Raw genomic sequence first — 21,291 nt, forward strand, 5'->3', positions numbered from 1 at the left:
AATACTAATGGCAGTAAAAGGCAGTCACCTTAATGTGATTTAGCCCAGTGCTCTCACAAAACACCTTTCAGCTCAGCAAAACACCTGGTGCTCTTAAGATCTAGGGCACAGCCAAGGCTGTAGCGAGATTGTATCAATCTTTGTGAGCCTCAGATAAGCCTCGATGTATTTTCACTGTGCTTTAAAAGAGAGGAAAAATTTAAAAAAAGATTGCAGAGAGTGCACTGAGATTACCCTGAAGAGAGAAGTTTGCTCGTCCCTTTCACCAACCACAGCAGCCCTAAGGACAGACCCCATGGGCTTTGGCTCTCCTTAAGTGGAGCTCAGCTGTGGTGAGGGCAAAGACCCTGCAAAGAGGTCACCACCCCATGCTTTGGGAAGCACCTGCAACCTGGGATGCTGCCCAAACACCAAAGTTCAACGCTGAGCTAAAACACCTCAGAAGCTCCAAGGTGTAAATTCATCTCCAAAAGAGACGTTCCCCAGGCGAGGCGGCACCGCGGGACCCCTCCATCGCTTCCCAAACTGCTCCATCCTTCCCAAACACACTGGCATGGAGACGGGCATCCAGCAGGACAGCCCAGCTCCCTCACTGTCCAACACAGAGGGAAAAGAGCCACAGTCACCCTGTTTCACAGCCACTCTGGTCACAGCCACCCCGCTCCTTTCTGCTCAGCTCCTTGGTGCTTTGCTCATGGCTGCACACTGTGAGCGCTTCTCCCACAATTTGAACCTGATAAGCAGCCAGAGCTGAGGTAAAAAGGAAGGGTTCACAACATTCCTAAAGAGAAAGTGCCCAAAGAATGCTGAGAATTCAATATATGATTATTTTTAACACCAGTAAGACACCACACCAAGCCTGCACACTGTGTTCCCACTACACACGCTCCCGGTCCTGACTTTCAGATTTTAAAATTAATACAGTTTTCTCCATAAATTTTGTTATTAGGATCCATCTCCAGTAACTCTGAGTAATTTGTCTCCATCAACACCTCATTTTGAAGCCGTTGCTTCTATTTCACCCGAAGAGGAGCCTGTCTGCTGAAATACCTGCCTGATTTTTTCCAGCAGTACCCGTACCCTAACAGAAGTTATTACCCATATCTACAAACTTTCTCTTGGCTGTTAAGAAAAGGTTTATGATCAAGAAGTGCAATGGGATTGCATAAATGTGACAAAGCTCAAAGGAGAATGTTTGTGAACCAGGAACGGTGACAGAAAGGCTTTTTGGGGGGGAAATGCTGAAGATGTATTTTAAAAACCAATCATCAATCTTTCCTTCATCCTATTCCTCAAATTGTCAATGAAAAATCCCTTGGAACTTGGTGAATCCAAGTCTAAAAATGAACCCAGCAGACAGTCAGCAGACCAAATCCTTGTCTTCTACTGAGCACTGGCAGGAGATACTTGAACCAGATTTGCTCCACTGTATATTATTAAATTTGGATTAAACAGTCCTGAATCCAATGAAAATTACTATTTCTATAAAGGATAAATAAGGTTATGTCCTGGATGACAAAAATAAGAACTAAATCATGTTTCAGCTCACAACACTGACAACTTACATGAGTTAAATACAAATTCCCAATCTATTTTCCTCTTTGGGTACCACTTTCCCAACAGGGAAAATTTACCTCTCTAGCTAGCACCATGCTTAGACATCATCAGTGGCACTGAAAAAGCAGAATGAATGACCAGATCAGCATGATTTATGCTCCTAAATTAGACCAGGTTAAAAATTGGAGGGGATATGTGTTTTTAAAGTATAATGTTTGTAAGCCCTCTGAGCTTTTCCAATTTTTGATATCTCGAAGCTTTCACCAGGGAAGATGTGTGATTTAATTAGAGCAGGATACAAAACCATGGCATTCCCAAACCATGCTCCCAGCCCTGCCACCAACAGTGCTGCAAGACCTGGGGAAATCAGCAATGATGCCCCAAGCCCCCATTTACGCCACAACTCGATGAACAGGTTGAGAAAGCCTCAGTATTGTCCCTCTTCCACAAGGAGCTGTGAAGTGTAATTAAATTCCACCCAACACTTTGAAATTGTCAGAGGGAAAGTGCTATATAAACGCCTATTAATTAAGCCTGCATTTAATATTCTGGGAAATAAATACACTGTTGTGGGAAAGCAGCTCTTGGAGATGGTGCAGCTACAGGGCTTGACAGGGAGGCAGCTGCCGACCACAGAACTGACACAGGCAACACCTGAGGGAGGAAGCCCCCAAAAAAACAGCTCAGTACAAAGCTGCTAATTTAACACACAACATTGTAAAACAAATTCCAGCTCCTCATCCCACTTCTGCTCCTGAGGAAAATCCACGAATCACTAATTCACTACCTGTAATCAAAATCCACCCCAAGCCAGTGCACCACACCACACCACACCACACTGGTGTGACTGCACATCCAGCACTGTGCAGTGTGGAAAGGTGGAAAGGAACATTTTTCAGCGTAATTTCACAAGCCATTGGTGCCTTGATTAACATTAGATGTAGTAACTCTTCTCAATGCTCTGCTCCCCTTTCCCACTCCTGTCCCCTGTGCACACTGGCACAGCAGTGCTTCAACAGCAGCATCGCCCCAAATCTGGGCTGACCAAGGAATTATCTTTTAGCAAACCCAAAGCTGAGCTCTCCTATGTTTGTGCAAACACTCCTATGTCTCTGTAGTTATGTGCCAGTGCAAAAACTACATTAAAAAATGAATGTAAGTAGCATAGGACTTGCCTAAAGCAGCATCTACATCAGCACACCCAAGGAGACAGTGGGCTGTGAACACAATGTAACTTCAGTGGAGCTGTGTACAGCGCTGCTTTGCACTAAAAACAGTGAAATTAACTCCAGCAGCAAGGAATAACTGGATGCCACACAGTCCTGTAAATATTCACCCAACAGAGGAGCCATAAATGACTAAGTACAGACAGTTCTTTACCCATTTGCTCAGCCACAGGATTTACCATCACCCAAACCACAGTCACTCCCTCACCGCTTTCCCGGCACCGTCGCCACAGACTTTTAAGTGTCAAAGAATTGCAAAAAAACTTTGAACCCCCCCGAATGGAAACGGTTGCAAGTCCTAATTATTACAAAAACTAAAGAACAAGAAAAATGGGAGGGGGAAAAAAAATTAAAAAAAGATCCGATGAGTGGAGAGGATGCCAATTTATTGTCTCATAAAAGAGAAAAGGGTTGAAATTGGCAGTAGCGAATGCGATGTAAGTGCGGGGAGACGGGGTGAGGACCGCGAGGGGATGGATGCTCCGGAGGGAGATGAGCGCATCCCGTTCCTTGAAGGCACCGCTTTGGCACCGACCCACCAGCGTGGCAAACGCCGGGGCGAGAAGCCGGAGAGACGGACGGACAGATAGATGGATGGATGGATGGATGGATGGATGGATGGATGGATGGATGGATGGATGGATAACGGGGCGGGGTGAGGGGGGGGGGAGAACTCTCACCGCTGGAGCGCCGGACGATGTTCTCCAGGAAGGTGTTCTGCGGTGCCACCAGCCCTCTCTTGCCCCCCGGCATCCTGCAGCGCCGGGCTCGGGGGCCGGGGGTGCGCGGCGGCAGCGGCGGCGGCGGCGGCGGCGGGGGGGGGCCGGCGGCGGCGGCGGCGGCGGCGGCAGCGCCCGGTGCCCGTGAGTCGCGCAGGGGCGGCCGCGGCCGCTCATGGTAGAGGCGCCCCCGCGGCGGCTGCAGCGCGGATCTGGGGCCGCGCCGCGCTCCGCGCTCCCAGCGCCGCGCCCGCCCCCCCTGCGCCTGCGCGACCGCCCCGCCGGGCCGGGGGACAGCGGGGACGGGGGGGGATGGCAGGGGATGGGGAGGGACGGCGGAGACGGGGGGGGACGGCAGGGGATGGGGAGGATGCGGGTGGGGCGCGGCGCGAAGTCCGCGAGCATCCCCCGAGCATCCCCACCCTCCCCGCCCTTGGCTGAGCCCCGGCGAAGTTCTGCCCTGAGAGAAACTCACCCAACCCCCTGGTTTTGCATCTATACATTGTTTTATCTGGGGTTGTTTTTTATTTGTTTTGGTTTTTAGGGTTTTTTGGTGGGTTTTTCCCCCCAGCGGTTGGGTTGGAGGGAAAACGCCCTGGAATTTTTGTGTGTGACACACGGGAGGGCGGCCGCACTTTGCCCTCAAAAGATAAACGCAAAGTGCAACGTCCAGTGTTAAATATCAGTAGCCTCGCTTGGAGCCATCAAGATATTTCCTGGAGGATTCCCCCCTCTCTCTCCGTGCGAGGCAACAGGAGGCGGGTTTGGGGCTGGAAACCTCTTTTCTCCACGTTCTGAAGGAGCAGGCGCTGCTGTGCCGGAGCCCCAGAGGAGCAGGTGAGTCAGTCAGTGCTGCCACACCCGAGCTCCTCTGCCTGAGCTGTGCCCTGTTCTCATCCAGCCGCCCTCCCTCCAGCCGTGTCTTCACTAGGACAGTGTTTTTTTAAAGCTGTGGACAGTAAAATCCTGGGAGGAATTTCTCCAGCTGCTGCTTCTGCCTCTGCTAGTTTTGCAGACAGGAAAGGATTGTAGAAAGAGCTAAGAGGTGGAAAATCAGTGTTTGTCCAGAGCAGGAGCGAGCCCTGCAGAGCACAGCCCGGTGTGCCGCACACTCCTGCCCTGCTTGGCACAAGCAGCGGTGCCTCTCCCAGAGGACATCGTTCCACTGTGGAAAAATCAATTCATTTATTTTGTCGTTCTGCTTGCAGCACCTGCGCCTTCCTCTGCCTGAGTCTTGGTCTAACAAGTCACACTGAAGTCACCTGCACTCCACAGCCTGGAGTTTAAAATCTCTGCCACTCCAGGAGCTGTTGCTGGAGCAGCTCTTTCCTGGGTGCCAGTACTGCTGTCCCTGGAAAATGTCTGGATTTCATTTCATTTAAACAAATGCAAATCAGGAGTAGCTCGATTACAAACAGCTTGGGAATGCTGACAGAAAACAAGTTTGAGGTGTGAACCACACCCGATTTGTCAAACATTCATTGTTTGTCCCCAGGTCTGGCATCTTCAGGGCTTTCCTTAGATTGGTATGGTTAAAAAGATGCTCCTGCTGAGCGCTGCCCCGAGGTAGAGGGAAATTTTGCTCCCGGTAATTGGAGAGTGGAGGACACCACCTTTGTTTGTTTCAAGTGAGCTGTAGCTCACCTTAACCAGCTGTGCACAGGCAAATACTGTGTGACTGATCTATCTGTACAGGGCTGCCAGGACCTCTGCTCCCAAATTCCCTTCCTCCCAACCAATCTGAATTTTTCTATTCATTCCCCAACCTTATTTTGAAACCTAGACTTGCTACTTGCCCTTCCACTTTCCCCATTTCATCAAACCCCTTCTTGTTCACTCTTTCCAATAAACTTCTCTGTCCTGACATGGCAGCCATGCCCAAGAGTCACTCCATCCTCCCTGCTCCATCTCCTCAACTTTAGATCCCTCCTCTGAGTTCTGTTGCTGTATTTCCAGTGGCACTAATTAAACAAGAGGTTATGGAGAGGGACAAGCTCCAGAAAGATACCTTTAAATGTCACAGACGTCAGCCAGAAATGGCAAGACGTGGGGAGATGTTTCTATACCAAGGTTGCAAAAAACTCCAGAGGACACTTCTTTCTTTTCCTAGAATGCTGGATGAGGCTAAAGATAACCTTGAAAAGAAGAGTCTGACAAAGAAAGCAAACTGGGAACTGCAAAGAGACTCTTGTCTTCTTTTGGGAATCTTCGAATTGTGCTTGGAAACAGCATCAAGCCACCACGCAGGAAACTGTCAGGAACGTTTGAGGTCAGGGTATGTAGGAAAAAGACAACTAGGCAGCTTCTTTCCATACCAAAAATACTCCAGTCTCAACCAGCTGTTCTTAAGTGTGGCAGAAAACCCACTGTGATTCAAAATGCTTTATTTTTTTTCCCCTCTGAATAGGTCAATCAAAACCATTTCAATTTTAAGGAATTAATTAATTGTTAAAACATTAAAAAGAAAAAAGAAAAACGGTCTAAGCTAAATGTAACAACATTCCTGATGGATTATTAGAGCATTCCTAGTTCTTCTTTCTTCTTGGCTTGCAAACTTTATTTCTTTAAGGGAAGAGACTAGTTTTCCTTTCCTAAAAGGAAAAAGGCAAGAATTTGAGTGAATGAGAACATCGCTGTACCAGAGTAAAAGTAATCTCAGTTCTCTCCTCTTCTGCTTCACCATTTTCTTTCTTCTGAAATTTGAAGCACCTGCTCTGGGTGATTTACCTCTTTTCTGGTATTCCTACAAAAGACGCAATACCCCAAATCCACCCAGCAGAAGCTCCCACAGCAAGTGGAGAGAGCACGCACTATGAAGTTCAGCTGCATGTGGTGAAGAGCTGACCCTTGGAATCTAAACCTACAGGAGAGGCTTATTTTACTTCAGGGACTATTAAACATTTCAGAACTGGTTCTTATTCACAGCACAGAGCTTTAAATGTGTCTTCTGTGAATTTATGAATTGAAGAATCATCGCTCCCAGGGCTCCTGGAAGAGGAGGGAGACACAGACCGGCATAAGCAGGTCAGGCACTGATCCAATGCAAGAGCCTGAGTCATTGGAGCATCCGAGCTGCTGAACACATCCACATTTCCTGTGCTCTCAGTGCTGTGTGTAACAAGGTGAGTCAGGTTCCCTGGGACCACCCTGGGGACCCAGTGAGACTCACCCGTGTAGGTCTGAAAATGTTGTGAGCAGAACTGAGTCATGGGATACCCTTGGCAAGGCTCAGAGCTGTTTTCTGCCCCAGGCGCACACACAAGACTTCCCATTCTATAAACCAGCATCAGGATGACCAGGAGTTTTTGTTATAGACAATGTGATTTGTACACATGAACTCCAAATTAGCAATATTTGATTTCCAATGACCTACAGGTATTACTGTAACAACAGCTCGAATGGGAAACAAATGCCAGTGGGAGACATTTGAAGGATGATCAATGGTGGAAAAGCAGGTAGAGCTTTCTCCTTAAAGGCCAAAGAATCTACACCAAAGAATGTGACAGAAGAGACTTTTCTGCCAAGAGGCACAAGACCCTCAATAAATCTTTCTCCATGAGTAAAGTACATCTGTTGTCAGATATTGGAGTGGGACAACAGGGGAGCTCATACTGCAACTTTTTCTCCTCAGCAGGGGGGACTATAAGGTCAGGGGGTTTTTTAATGGCTCCAGAAACATTACACAAGAACTGTGGAGGGGTTGTCAGAAATCTGCAGGAAGCAAAGCAGCATCTCTGAGCCCACCATCCTACTCACCATAAAGGTGGAATCTGAGTCTGAAAGTTGCTGAGGGGACAGCTTCAGATCTGCATTTCTGCATTGCCTTCAGACAGTAGCCCTGAGAAAGGAAGAAATACCTCTGCTCATAGCAGCAACTGCTAATATTAAAAAAAAACCCCGAAAAAACTTAGATGACAAAAAATAAAGAGGAGGAGGAAATAAATTGCTGTTTCTTTCCTAAAAATAAAAAATAGCATTTTCTTTCCTTCCCTGTTTTGGGGGCTTTTGCTTCTTACCCCATTACAAATTTGAAAAAGCACTTTGGCAGGCAGGAAATCAATAAAAACTTGACAAAAGTCACTGCTTTTGGTATAAAATTGATGGAAAGTATTGATGAAACCTCAGACCTAAAGTACTCACTGGATTCTAATTTGGCACCGGTGAGAATTCTTTATTCTCTGTTGTGTTGGGCAAGTTAAGTCTGGACAACTAGACCTGGAGGTTATAAATCTCCTGTCCCTCAGTCCCTTTGGCAGAACAAAGCAAAGGAATGCAGAACTTATGGGAGGCAACAGCATTCAGCTGAGTCAAGCACACAGGAATTGGAAGAATTAAGGCTCCCTGTGTATCCTGCACTTGGGATGCACTGAGGATGGCTCAGAGCATGGATAATGCCTAAGCCTTTCCCTTTTACACTTCTCATTCAACGTGGCCCTGTGCCACATTCCCGGGACCCCAGCCAACCTCTGCTCAAGTATGGCATGATTAATTTTTCTTTTTTTGCGTGGTGCTCATCACTAATCTGCTGGTGCTTTGTGGGCACCATTGAATATCTTCTGCATTTTACCTCGTCATACCGGGATCAGACAGGAAACTGGGGCACAGGGAGATTAAGGTCAAAATGGTCAGGGAAATCACAGTGTCCAACTTGAGACGTCCAGGATCCTTTAGCAGTGGAGTCCCAGTTCAGCAGAAGTTTATGCATTCAGTGTCTGGAGGCTTTGGTTACAGCTGTGAGAGCAAAGCACTTCTCCTGATCACAACCTCTGCATGCCCCATGAGCTTATGAAAAATATAGGAAGAATGGGCAGTGGGAGACCCTAGGTTTGAATGACTTGCACAGCCTAGAAGATCCCTACTGAGATTTAAAAATAACAGCTCTTGCTTGCTTTTAACGTGACACTTTTTATAGCCCTTGCCTTATTGTTTCGTAGCTTTCATTTTCTCTTTGTGGGCACACCAAAGATATCACAGGCCAAAGTTGCACACGAGTCAGAAGAAGTCAGTGGAAGAGGTTTATACACACATATACATGAAATATTGTGGGGAGTGTAACTGAAGACTGAGTTGCAATGCAGAGACATAAGGGTAGAAGCAACTCAGCCATTATATGGGCACTGCCTCCCTTTGGAGTGCCTAGAAACCCAATTTTTCTTTTCCACAGCCTTTACTTAAGCCAGAATCAGACACCTGGGAAAAGAGCCTTTAGACCATTATCACTTTATTAATGTTGTTTTTCATATTCCTTCACCTGCAAGGTCTGTGCTTCAGTTATCATGAGTCCAGCTGTGCAGTCACAGGGAGCCATTAAAGCTTCTGAAATGACCTAAAATAACACCTTGGATTGAACAGCATCAAAACTTTCAAAGTCCATTATCACAGCATCAGGCAGGTGCTGCAATGTCCAAGGCAAGACTCGTGTGCACTTTCTCCCTGGAAGAAGGGACATCCCTCATTTTCAAGGGTACAGAACTCATAATTCTAACCCTGAGAGGAAACCCTGACACGTGCTGCAGCACATTTGTGGGGAGGGAAGCATACAGTGATAAGAGTGAAAGTTTTTATGTCTTCAAGGCCTTTCAGGAGAGAAGAGGTGGAAATCTCAAACTCCTCCTTGGAAAGAAGAGTCCTCTGATTTAACCTAAAACCCCAGTATGACCAGTACTGCAGGATGGCAGCTTGCAGGTGCCCAGGAAGAAATGTTTGGGACAAGGGTAAATCACAGTCAGAGTCAGATGTGAAAAGGAAATGGTTGATGTTCAATAGTCAAAAGGGTATGTGGAATAAAGGGGAGGAAATGTTCTTCCATCGTAAGGTGAGCAAATATCAGCACCCACATTAATTTCTGGGGGCTCTAATGAGACCATGGCAACTTCCTCTCCCAGGGTTTCATCCTCAGAAATAAATTGATAGCAACAAATAATTTTTTGGCAGGCTTTGCAGAGATAAATTACTGTATTAATTACAGAGGACCAAGAAAAATAGACTTATGCCCTTTCCTTCTTGCTGTTGTTTTGGGGTAGTTATTTTAGTTGTTTGGAGTTTTTTCATTTTCTTTTTTAAGGGGAAAATATTTTTACCCTGAACAGGTAATACCTGAAATAACGATCATGTGAAGATGGGATGACAGTGCTTCAACATCATACTCTTCAGCTTTTTTTTGCCAATAGCTGAATCATCCCAGAAGAGATTCAGAATTGGAAGCAATCCAGTGGTTTATCTCAGAAGTAGCATTTTGCATTTAAAGCAGTGACCATCTAAGAACACGTCACAGAAGCACCTTTTGATTCTCTTGGCCTTATGACTAATCCTGGACTTTTACCCCAAAATCATCCTTGCAAGCATGCTCTGAGCAAATCCGTGACAGAGGCAAGGAGTGCACAGCCTCACAGGTCCTTCCTGGGTGCAGTTTGCAATATACTTTTAAAACCCTGCCCTTGGCTCCAGGGTTCCATATTTTGGGGGACTCTTTGGAGTCTTACTACTTAAACCAGCAATAAATCCTTGGCACCAAAGGGGCAAGAAACTCAGAAATAAATACTATCCTAGTAGAAGAAAGGGATATTCTTTTCAGGCAGGAGCAGATAATAGTCTGGATTAAGTCTGATAGAAGCTTCAAGCAGCATCACATCCCCCCTTGCACCCCAAAGGTCACAATCCCAGCACAGGGGAACTGGGGGAGTGTGAAAGGAGCAGCAGAAAATAAGCCCCGCTGTTCTGGAGCCATGGCCACACATGGGAGATGAAAGGAGAGGAGAGCAAGCACCCTGCTGGAGAATAGAGCCATTTTCTGCATCAGAGCTGTTTTTCAGGCTTCCTGCAGACTCCAAGACACAAATTGCTTCTTAGGCTGTGGTCTGACCGGGTTTCCAGGCTTGCTGGGGGATTCCAAAGTGAAGATATTTTCTTTGCTAAAGAAGGGCAAGCTGAGAGTCCCTGGTCCTATGACTCAGGGATCTGGGGCTGTAGTTCTGATCATGGCTCTTTTTTTTGGATGATGAATATTTTTGTCCTTCCACAAGTGGTAGCACACACGTGGGAAGCAGAGAGGAAAGCTGCCCTGGCAGGAATAGGGACAGACCAGTCAGTCATCACAGGTGCCTGTGACAAATGAGACATTTCATTTTCCTCCCCAGAGGTGGTACAGGTTATTCCCACACCTGACACCTCTTCTGGACCCTTCTCCATGTGAGAATCGTGCCAGTTTTGGAAGCTCTTCTGAAATCAGCAGGAACTACAGAAAAAAAAACTTCCCCAGAACTACAAGTCCACTGTGCAAACCACATTTTATGTTATAGGGGTACCTCTGAGAGCCTGGGCACTGTGCCTCAAGTACACTAGAAAATCTCAAGACTTTCTGGCAGCTGAAGGATGGACATAAGTGGGTGACATTAAATTGTCCTGGAACTTATGTACCTAAAAACCCAAACACCCGAAAAAGGTGTTAAACACAACATTTGCTTCTAACACCTGCAACCGAAGTTAAGTGTTTTTATATGTTTGGGGGAATATGTTATAATAACAATGATGCAGTTACAAACAAGGTGTTGGGGATTTTTTTTTTTCCAATTTTAAACTTACTTATATACACTTGTTTATAAAACTTATCTTTGAGAACTAAATTACTTTCATCAGAGCTTACCTTAATTGCAATTTAATTTTATTTTTTTTTTTAATTGTCATTAGAGCTCAGCATGGGGCTAATTTTTGAGTTTAAACATACTTGTTAAAACTTGTGTTACTGGAAAGCCAGAAAGTTTAGCTGCCCAAGTTTAGGATGAGTGGTGGCTGGCTGGCTGCTTTTCCTTTTTTTAGATTAATTCTGTGTGAGTTTTCATATCGATTTTCACAGGAGCAGAGAGAAGCCCTTAAATTGGTATGTTTATAATAGCGACTCCTCGGAGAAGTTAAAAAAGGCTTAGCATGGAATTGCCTCTTTTTAGTGCAGTTAATCTCAACCTATCACCTCACTGGCAATGTTTTCTCACATTAAGTTTTATTAGGATTTGCTGCTAGCTCTGCAGAAAAACACAACACAGAGGCAGAATCTGCTGACACACAGACCTTTCATAACAAGTCACACAGCTGCTACTCCAGCACTTCTTTGCAAAGCAGGAACATCTTACATGACTAATTGATTAGCATGGAAAAGGTGTCCCTAATTTGCTGTTCTGTTGGCTACACAGAGTAACACCACTCTTCACTAACACAAACTGGCCCAGCAGATGAGATCCTGTTTAAAATGCTGTTCAGCCTGAGTTAAGTTTTGAAGGAGAATAAATCCTGCTTTGTGAGAAGGAAGGATGTGCCAGGGCATTGACCAAGCAACTTTCAAAAGAGAAAAAAAAAAATCTTTCTAGGTGATCTGGTTCCTTCCCCTGTGTTTACAAACATGCCAGGTGAACAGTGTAAGATAATACAACACTTTTCTGTTTATAGTGGGTGACCAGCCTGAAGCCTACAGATCTTGTACTGCCTGTAGCACATTTGGACTGTGGAAAAAGTCTTAGATCAGGTGTCTCTCAGAGTTAAACCACTGATTAACTGGATCCAACCCTCCCTCCAAACAACTTTTTGCTGGATAAAAATGAACCAAGTTCATCTTGGCGTTTTTTCCTTTTTATGACAGGGGTTTAAAGAGGCCTCAGGGCGAAAGACTCACTGTGTGCCACTGATCCATTAGAATTTCTCTTCTCTGACAATGGGGGAACAAGAGTTGCTGAGAGTATCCCAGGCAAAAAAAACCTCTGCAACTGCTGGAGGTTGATAATTTCTTTATTTCAAAATCCTAACTTTTACTTTCCTTTGGAAGAAGTTAATTAGGTGGTGTAAAACCCATTTTAACATAAGACAGGTAATTAAATCAACTCACTGAAACATAGAGCATCTGAACATTTGGGACAATAATTTGTGTTGGCATTGCTTTATGAAAGCAGGTCACAGCTGTACCACCCAACTATTTGACATCTAATTCTTTAATCTATTTCCATGTTTCCAAATGCAGCTGAAGTTAACTACAGATTGTAGAAATCACTTCACTTAAAACAGTTTTCCAGCTGCTGGGGTGTGACAGGAGCGCAGAGCAGGCTACAGTTTTCCACTTCATGTGTGCAGAGAAAAAGGTTTCTCCTACAGTCACTGCTGTGAATACAGACTATAAATATAAAAGGAACAGGTATATTAATAGTGCCATGCACAGGAGTATGAGTGGTTGTAGCCATAATAATTATCTCTGTAATAAATATTATTTCATTTCCAAAGACCACAATTTGTGTTTCCACTGTAGCTCCTCACTGAAGTCCTCTGCATCCAGTAATCAGATAATTCAGGGCAAGGATTTATCCAAAATTAAGGGCAGCATTTGACTGTGCACTGCTGAATCTCATTTCCATCAGAAAGATATAATTGCAGCCTTAGGTTAATTTCTGGTTAGAAAACTGGGAATTATCAATACAAACAAATTTGTACCAGAAACACTTATATCTTTCAAGTGCTTTTTGAGCTGCAAATCATGCAAAAATCATCTGAGTGTTAATTACATCTATCTCACTTATCTTTGTCTCAGAATAGATACAGGCTAGACCCAAAGAAAAGCAGATTTATATGGTTACTTAACTGGAAAAATAAAGAAAAAACCTCAAAAAATAAAACCAGAATCTTGCATCTTTTATAGGGTACAAGATTCACATCCTGCTGTTTTCAATCAAACTACTCGGAGATTTTTCCCTGCTAGGAATAGAAATACACATTTAATAAGCATAAACCTAATGCCCCCTGTTGGTTATATACAGCTTAAACCCTCGCCTGTGCACACGGGGACTCCTCATCTCCTACTGCTGACTAAAGCATCCCACGGAACATTTAAGGTTTTACATGGGCACAGAGATTATGCTCCAGATCCACCTGAATTAATTTCTCTCCTCCCTCACAGGCTCAGAGACACATTCTGGTTTAGAAGAGTTTCTGTACTTACAAAACCAGCCCATACCATCAGAGTGCTCTGCAATATCCTGTCCTCAATCACTCTACATGGAACTTGCAGGATAAAACACCTCCAAGAGCCCTAAGGCCAGCTGTTAACCCAGCACTGCAAAGCCCACCACAAAACCACATCCCCAAGTGCCACATTTACACATCTTTCAAATTCCTCCAGGAATGGTGACCCCACCACTCCCCTGGGCAGCCTGTTCCAATGCTTGACACCCCTTCAGCAGCAAAACTATTCCAAATATCCAATCTAAACCTCCCCTGGCACAGCTTGAGGCCATTTCCACTTGTCCCATTACTTGTTACCTGGGAGAAGAGAGCAATTCCCACCTGGCTACAGCCTCCTTTCGGGGAGTTGTAGAGAACAGCAAGGTCCCCCCTGAGTCTTTTGTTCTCCTGACTAAACAACCTGCAGTCATACAGCCTGGGGCTTCTGTGTTACCTGTCAGAAAAAGGCAAAGTACTAATTGTGGGTCAGGTGTTTAAAAGCAAAATTACTCTGTTTTTTTAGCTTTTCTACAACACCTTTCACTGGTTTCTGAGGAGACCTCCAAACTGAAAACTCAGCATCTCCAGCTGGGTGTGTATCCTGCAGTCAATTTAACCTTAATTTGGAATTGCCCTTCCTGGAAAAAAAGTCTTAGGAGCAATTAAACAAAAATACATAAAATTAAGGGAAGGGGGTTTTTTCTACCAAAATTCCTTTGGCCAACAGCACTTTTTCTGTTGGGTGAATGTTGAGCACAGTGGTTCCCCTGGCTCTGCACAGCAGAAGATGCCGAGAGACTCCTGCTACCTGTGGTCTCAAGAGCAGTAAGGGCCAAATATCTTCAGAGGCAGGAATCACTCCTGTGAGTGCAGCTTGTACCCCTCTCTGCCTTTCAGCAAGAACCTCTGCCAGCCACAGCTGAACATTCCCTGTCCCTCCTACCTGGCAGACACATCCCCAGAGGAGATGCTGGACCAATCCTGCATGGCTGGCTGAGCACCTTGTCCCTCAGAAAGACACCACTCAGCATGGAATCACAGAACCATTTCAGCTTTAAGGTTATGGAAGCAACAAATAACTCAGACCTATGCAGCAGAGCAAAAATGCAAAGATCATCCTCTTGTCCTCACCTGGAAATAGCTTCAGAATTGGAGGCACACAGCAGGAATTTCCATCCTCCCACATTTTACTGCAAATGCCACCATTAAGGCTGTTACATCTGTGAGGATTCCTGTGCGGCCCCCTCTTTGAGCCTGTGATGCAGCAGACTCCAGGGCTCCTCAGAGAAAGGAGGGCCAGGGTTGGGTATCTGCAATATCAGCCTCCTCCCAGGGACACACCTGGTGTCCATCAGACAGATGGAGAAACTGTTCAGAGCTGAAGTGACTGTCAATGTCACAGAATCACAGAATGGTTTGGGTTGGAAGGGACCTTAAAGATCATCTATCCCCAACCCCCTGCCATGGGCAGGGACACCTTCCACCAGACCAACTTGCTCAAAGCCACATCCAACCTGGCCTTGAACATTTCCAGGGATGGGGCATCCAATCTGATTTGGGCAGCCTATGCCAGGGCCTCAGTACCCTCAGAGTCCAGAAATTCTTCCTAATATCTAATTTAAACCAGTTCTCTCTCAGTTTCAAACTATTGCCTCTTAAATCCCACTTCATTCCTTACCTTAGCTCCTGGAGCAGTTAATTTCTTAGCTCCCTGTAGAACAGCCTAATTTCTGTCTTCAGATTAAAAGCATGCCAGTGATACCAGGGTTAGGAGCAAGAGGGACAAACTGAACTTTCTGTGAAAAGACAGAACACTGAAATACAGGGGAACACAAGGAGATATTTTGTGACTGCTGGCCAAATGAACCTCATCTCCCTCAGGCACACCAGGCACAGCCAAAACCAGCAGCACTCCTTTGTCTTGCTTAAATCTCTGCAGAGCTATTTCTTGCTGCCTGCCTCAACCCGCCACACCTGCCTGGGCACAGCTTTCCTCAAGCCCCTGAAATCCCCAGGGACCCAGAATGGGACCCCATGAGACCTCCAGGTGCCACCCAGCCCCTTGGTGCCCTGCAGGGTAACAAGTGTCACTGGCAAAACCAGGTTTATTTATCCAGTTTTTATTATTTGTCCCAGGCAGAGGGTGGGTTGGTGCTAATTCAACCACCTGGCTCTCATCCTACTGAGATCAGAAGGCAGCTGGTGCAGGTTTTGATATTGCACCCTGGGAGCCAAGATTTGGGGTGCCACCCCTCCAGTCACCTCAGTTGTCTATGGATGTGGCCAAACCTAAGTTTTCCTACCCAAAGTCAGAGATGTTCCTCATCTCTGGCACAGCTGAGCTGAGCCAGAACTGTAAGTTATAAAACTTCCAGGTTCCTTAATTTCAGCAGCACATGGAGAAAGACAGCATGGCTGAAATTACAGCATAAAACACGGGCAATGGAGAACCAAGCTGTAAGCAATTATTTGAATCAAATCCAGCAAAGCCTGCAACAATTTTCCAATATCCAGTTGCTCCTTCAACAAAAGCAAATGTAATTTCCTCTCTGTCCTTATTTTGAAAACATTCCACATTAGATGATATTTTGGATATTCATTATTGAAATATCAACCCTATCAGTAAGTAGGCAACAGAATTCTTTTGTCGCTTTTGTCATAAAATATCTTTACTGAGCGACTCTTGAAGCAGCATTATTTGGATGGAAATGAAAATGTTATTTCAGGTCCTTTGATAGAGGTTCAGGGATATTTTTACTCTTCCTGGCACTCTTCCCTTCTGTCTTTTTCTAAATAAATTCAAGAAATCTCATCAGTGACAAGAGAGAGGGGAGACACTGCAAAGGGTATCTGGATTTATGTGTTAAAGTGTTCTGTGCAATCCAGTCTGACTTTATTCCATGCTGGGGAACCTGATGCTTATCCTCACATGTAGTCCTTTGTGACCTGCCAGGCCATGAAGATAAGAAGAGCAAGGCTTTTAAAATAATGCAGTGTCATATCTCTGAAAGATTCCTGTAAATCTGCCTTTGAGGCTGAAGGGAGGGGAGGAAAATCCAGCTGAACAAAAGCTTTGAAAAACACATGTGATACACTACAAATCTGTGTAACCACTCAAGGAAACTGGAAGAAAAGGAGCAAAGAAACACCTGCAAAACAACACTGAAAATGGCATGTGATGCAAGAAAATGATAAAAGAAAATCTTGCACCCTTTAAGGACATCAAGTGAAATGCAAAATGCTCAAAGTTGGCTTGGCTCGCTCTCTGCTTGATTTGAATTTCAAGCTCTGATGTACAAAAAGCTTTGTCTCCACGCAGGGTTTTGAAGTCCTGCAGGACTGCCTGCCTGGATGCTTTTGCTTTGAAGCTGTCTAAAGCCTCCCTTGTCATCACTGTTTCACATTAAAATATATATTCTCCACTGCAGGACTTAGCAAATAGATTCTCAGCTGTTCCATCCCCTTCATCCCCTCTTGCTCCATCAGATTGTTTTCTTCAGGCTCCAAGTATATGCAGATTTAATGGGGAGATCTTTAAAAAATAATGCTTTCCTTAGAGAAAACAATAAGTTAAAAGCCATTTGTTGTCTCATGCTGTCAGATTTTTGCCAACAAAACCAGAAAACATAATACAATCAGAATTATCTATGCTGTGAAGCAAAGCTGCCTGCCTCTTCTAAGCCATTCTTTTATCCTGGTTACACCAATTCCTGACACCAAAGTGTTTCCATGATTTCAGCCTCCTTCCAGGTGATGCTCAAGCCCAGTCCCATGAGCTGAGCAGAAGAAAGTTGGATGCACTTGATGGTTCTAATCACAGGCTCTGCAGATTCCCTGTGCCCTGCATTCCAGGCTCAGTGCTGGGTCCTCTGCCAGCTCCACTGGCTCCCACACCCTCCCAGCTCACACTGAGTGTCTGTGCCTTTCCCTCCTCTTGCAGCCTTTCCTTTCTCCCTCCATTTCATGCTTCTACTCACCACTCTCCATTTTCCTCCTTTTCATGACCCTGAGCTCTTGCCTCTTAAAATCCTCTTCTTGCACTTACCTCTTCCAATGATGGAACAGATTCAGAACAAGCACAATGGACTCAGGGAACAGCACTGCAATGGAATGAACCACCAAACTTACTCAAGGATAAGATGTTTTTGCAAAGGGGAAAGAACACTCCCTTCTTTTGTGTTCCATAGAATGAGAAATAATGATCAGGATCTGAAGATGGTCTTTACCCATTGCCAATTTTAAGGTTTCAGGCAAAGCATTATGTATTTCAGAATGTGAATATACTGTGGTGATGTGTGAGCTGGCATAAGCAGACAGAGGAGCAAGGAGCTGCATCAGTAAGGAACACCCTTAAAAGAGATTAAAGCAATTTGATCTGCAGGATGAGCAGGTTTGTCTCCAGTTACTCTGTTGTCTTTGCCTAGGAGGCTAAAATACACCTATTAATTGGAAATTAAATAACACAATTCTGCTTTTAATTAATAAGATTTGCTAATCCTATATTGTGCAGTGTGAACAGAGACTCAGTGTAGAAAATACTGCCTGAAATTCTTTTTATTCAAATAGTACATGTGTTTTCTTACTCCACCTTTATTTCTCAAATTCTGCAGCTTCAGGTTACCCTTATGTTCTGAATCCTGTTTCAGCCCCATAAATCACAGAATGGTTTGGTCTGGAAGGGACCTCAAAGATTATCTCATTCCAACTTCCTGCTGTGGGCAGGGACACCTTCCAGAGACCAGGTTGTTCAAAACCCCATCCAAACTGGCCTTGAGCACTTCCAGGGATGGAGCAGCCACAGCTTCCCTGAGCAGCCTGTGCCAGGGCCTCAGCACCCTCACAGGGAAGAATTTAATATATAATCTAAATCAATCTTCCTTCATCCTAAAGCCATTCCCCGCCCTTGTCTATCTCCCCACATGATCGAATCCCTCTCCATCCCCTCGGTGCCCTGCACACAGGAGTTCTGTGTCCATCACCTCCTCCAGAGCATCACCCCTGGCTTCCCCTGGGTGGTGCAAATCCCATTCCCCTCCCCAGCACTCCTGTGCAACCTGAGATCCCTCTGGAAGTGAAACCACCCAACCCCTTGCACTGTTTACAATCTATCCAGCAGCTCTTGGTGGAAATCATTTGAGCAGCTCTGGTTTATATCCTTGTGAGGTTTCTTAAACTGCTGCCCAGCTCTGATTAACTTGTCAAGCCCCTGGACTTTCTGTATTACTCCCTATTCCCTTGTTAACACAGCTTCCATCATGTTCCTGGCTTTCCACAGCTGCTTTGCATTGTGGAGACATTTTTCACAGGGATACCTAAAGCTGTTCTTTTCAAGTAACTCACACCCTGTGTGTGCAAGGGTGACTCTGGTCTACCCTGATTTTCAATTTCCTCCAGTTTTCTTAGCTAAGAGTATCTCAACTGGCAGATTTTGAGGAATTAATATGAATCTGGAACAAAAGTAAGTTTTGCTGGAAACTCACCAAGCTCCAAGGCACATGATGTCTTCCATATTCCTGCAGGACATCTCATATTTCTCCATGTTTTCCAGGCTCTGAGGGATCTGTGTGTCAAACACAGCACGCAATTCCACCCGGGCCATCACAGGCAGAAGCTGCATCCTGCTTCCTTCTGGGCAGATTTCTATAAAAGAACACAGAAGACCTTAATAAATAATAGGAAAATTGGTAAATTTACTTGGAGTCTGCTGGTGAAAAATAGGCACAGCCTTATGTTACATCCTTCTGGGATTCCTCAAGCAGCTGTCCGGTTCAAATTAACTGAAGACATTTGTTAAGGCAACATGTCCTCTTAATTTGTCATTTCCTTTTTTGAAAGGTGTTTTGATTAAATGGTTTTTCACTTATCAAGCTTGAAGCCTTGAGTATAAAATTCAGGGGACAAAAAAAAAAACCAAAGGGGATGATGTATAGGTTTATTTTTAGACTACCAGGAAGACAGGGTGCAGATACACCCCTCCAGGTGCATCAGGGTGACCAGAGCTAATCCAAATGGCATCAGGTGAGGACAAGAGGCACTCAGCACACATAAACCAGATTATTTAGGCATCTGTAGAGAGGCCTTTTCTCCTCTAACACACAACTCAGCAATTCTTTAACCAAATTGAAGCTGTCAGAGAACTCCCACTTTGTCCTGACAGTGGCTGTACCAAGGGGCTGGAGAAGTCACAACTGAAAGTCACAATATATTCGGGGTCCACTGATTATTTCTGGTGTAAAGTTCTCCAAGATTTCTACATCCAGATGACCCCATGTAAGTGCTGCAGTGGCCTGAACCACTCACTGAAATCTTCCACTGGACTGGTGCTACCACATGTTTCTTTCACACTTTTTTGGTCTAAACACTGTGGATGCCAAAATGGCTGGGAGTGAGGAGAAGAATATGAGGCTTTTTCTGATTCCCTGGCAGCAGTGAAAAATGATAATTTGGGCAATCTGATTAAATCAGCTATATGAAACTAACCCATTGTTTTTCCTGCCTTTGAGAGCAGCTCTCACAAAGAATTTCATGAAGAGAACATCAAGCCACAAATGAGCTCATATGACCAGAGCAAACCACAAATAGTTCACTGCTCTGATCGTTATTTAATGAAGTTTGTATTAAGCTTTTAAGGGATTTTCATGAGGTTTTGTCACATGTCTTTTTAATTTTTAGTGGTTACTTTCAAAAAGTGACAGTTTCCAGAAGTACCTGGGGTACACTGAACTGCAGCTCCTTTCTGTTTCAATACACTCAGGGGGGTTTTTTTTGTTTCATATGCAAATTTTGCAACGTAGATCACCATATCAACAAGCTGCTTTATTTTCTACTGTGACATGCAGCCAAAGTAGCTCCAAAAATCAGGTGTGCTGCTGCTGAGAAACATTTTTGAAGCAACAAAATTTTTGTGTTTTCGTGACATGGAATAAAAACACGAGGACAATAAACTGAGATGCTGCTGCAGATAAAAGACCCATTGTCCTGTTTCCAGCACTGACTGAGAACAGGTGTAGAGGAAGGAACACAAGCACCTGGCAGTGAAGGTACAGTCCATGGTTATTCTCCAAAATGGATATTTTGCACTCCAGGAGTTTCCTAAGCCAGAGGTGTTTCCTTTGTATTTAACAGGCAGCTTCTTCCTCTTTGAGTTCATCTAGCTGCTCTTTGAACACTGAGACAAATATCTGAACCAAAAGTTCTGGGTTTTTGTTTGTTTGTAATAGGAAATCTGAGGGCAGCAGCTGCCATCAAAACTGATTCTGAGAAAAAAAAAATCTCATACAAAAACTATAATAAACCTCACAAAGGTTTATTATTCAACAAGGCCAAGTGCAACATCCTGCACATGGGTCGGGGCAATCTGAGGGAAGGTTTAGACTAGGAATAAATTCTTGATTGTGAGGGTGAGGCACTGGCACAGGGTGTCCACAGAAGCTGTGGATGCTCCATCCCTGGGAGTGTCTAAGGCCAGGCTGGATGGGGCTTGGAGCAACCTGGGATAACTGGAAGATGTCCCTGCCCATGGCAGAAGGTTGGAACAAAATGGTCTTTAAGGTTCCTTCCAACCCAAACCATTCTGTGATTCTTTATTCATGGACTTGGCTTCCAGGAAAACAAAACCAAAATGAACAGACCTAAACAACAACTTCTACACTTCTACACATATAAATTACAAGTTGTACATAGCAAGACAATTTTTTGTAGCTCCTACTGGTAATTTCCAATAAACATCCTTGATCCTACTGGGGAGAAGAAATCCTCAAAAACCCCATCCCAACTGAAAATTCTCATTGCAGACAGTATTTACTTTTTTTAGT

General features: G+C 44.7%; 1 protein-coding gene across 1 annotated transcript in view; it reads right to left on the reverse strand.

Annotated features, from left to right (window-relative positions):
* KCNH5 (potassium voltage-gated channel subfamily H member 5) overlaps nucleotides 1-3,551 on the reverse strand; it is a 147,654-nt gene extending 144,103 nt beyond the window's left edge. Inside the window, exon 1 of the mRNA XM_083862923.1 lies at nucleotides 3,464-3,551. Within this exon, the coding sequence (XP_083719049.1) occupies nucleotides 3,464-3,536 (73 nt within the window). The 5' untranslated portion in view covers nucleotides 3,537-3,551. The remainder of the gene's footprint in view (nucleotides 1-3,463) is intronic.
* Nucleotides 3,552-21,291: the final 17,740 nt, after the last annotated feature.

This window comes from Zosterops lateralis (assembly GCF_965231275.1).
Source record: "Zosterops lateralis genome assembly, chromosome: 6".
NCBI lineage: Eukaryota > Metazoa > Chordata > Aves > Passeriformes > Zosteropidae > Zosterops > Zosterops lateralis.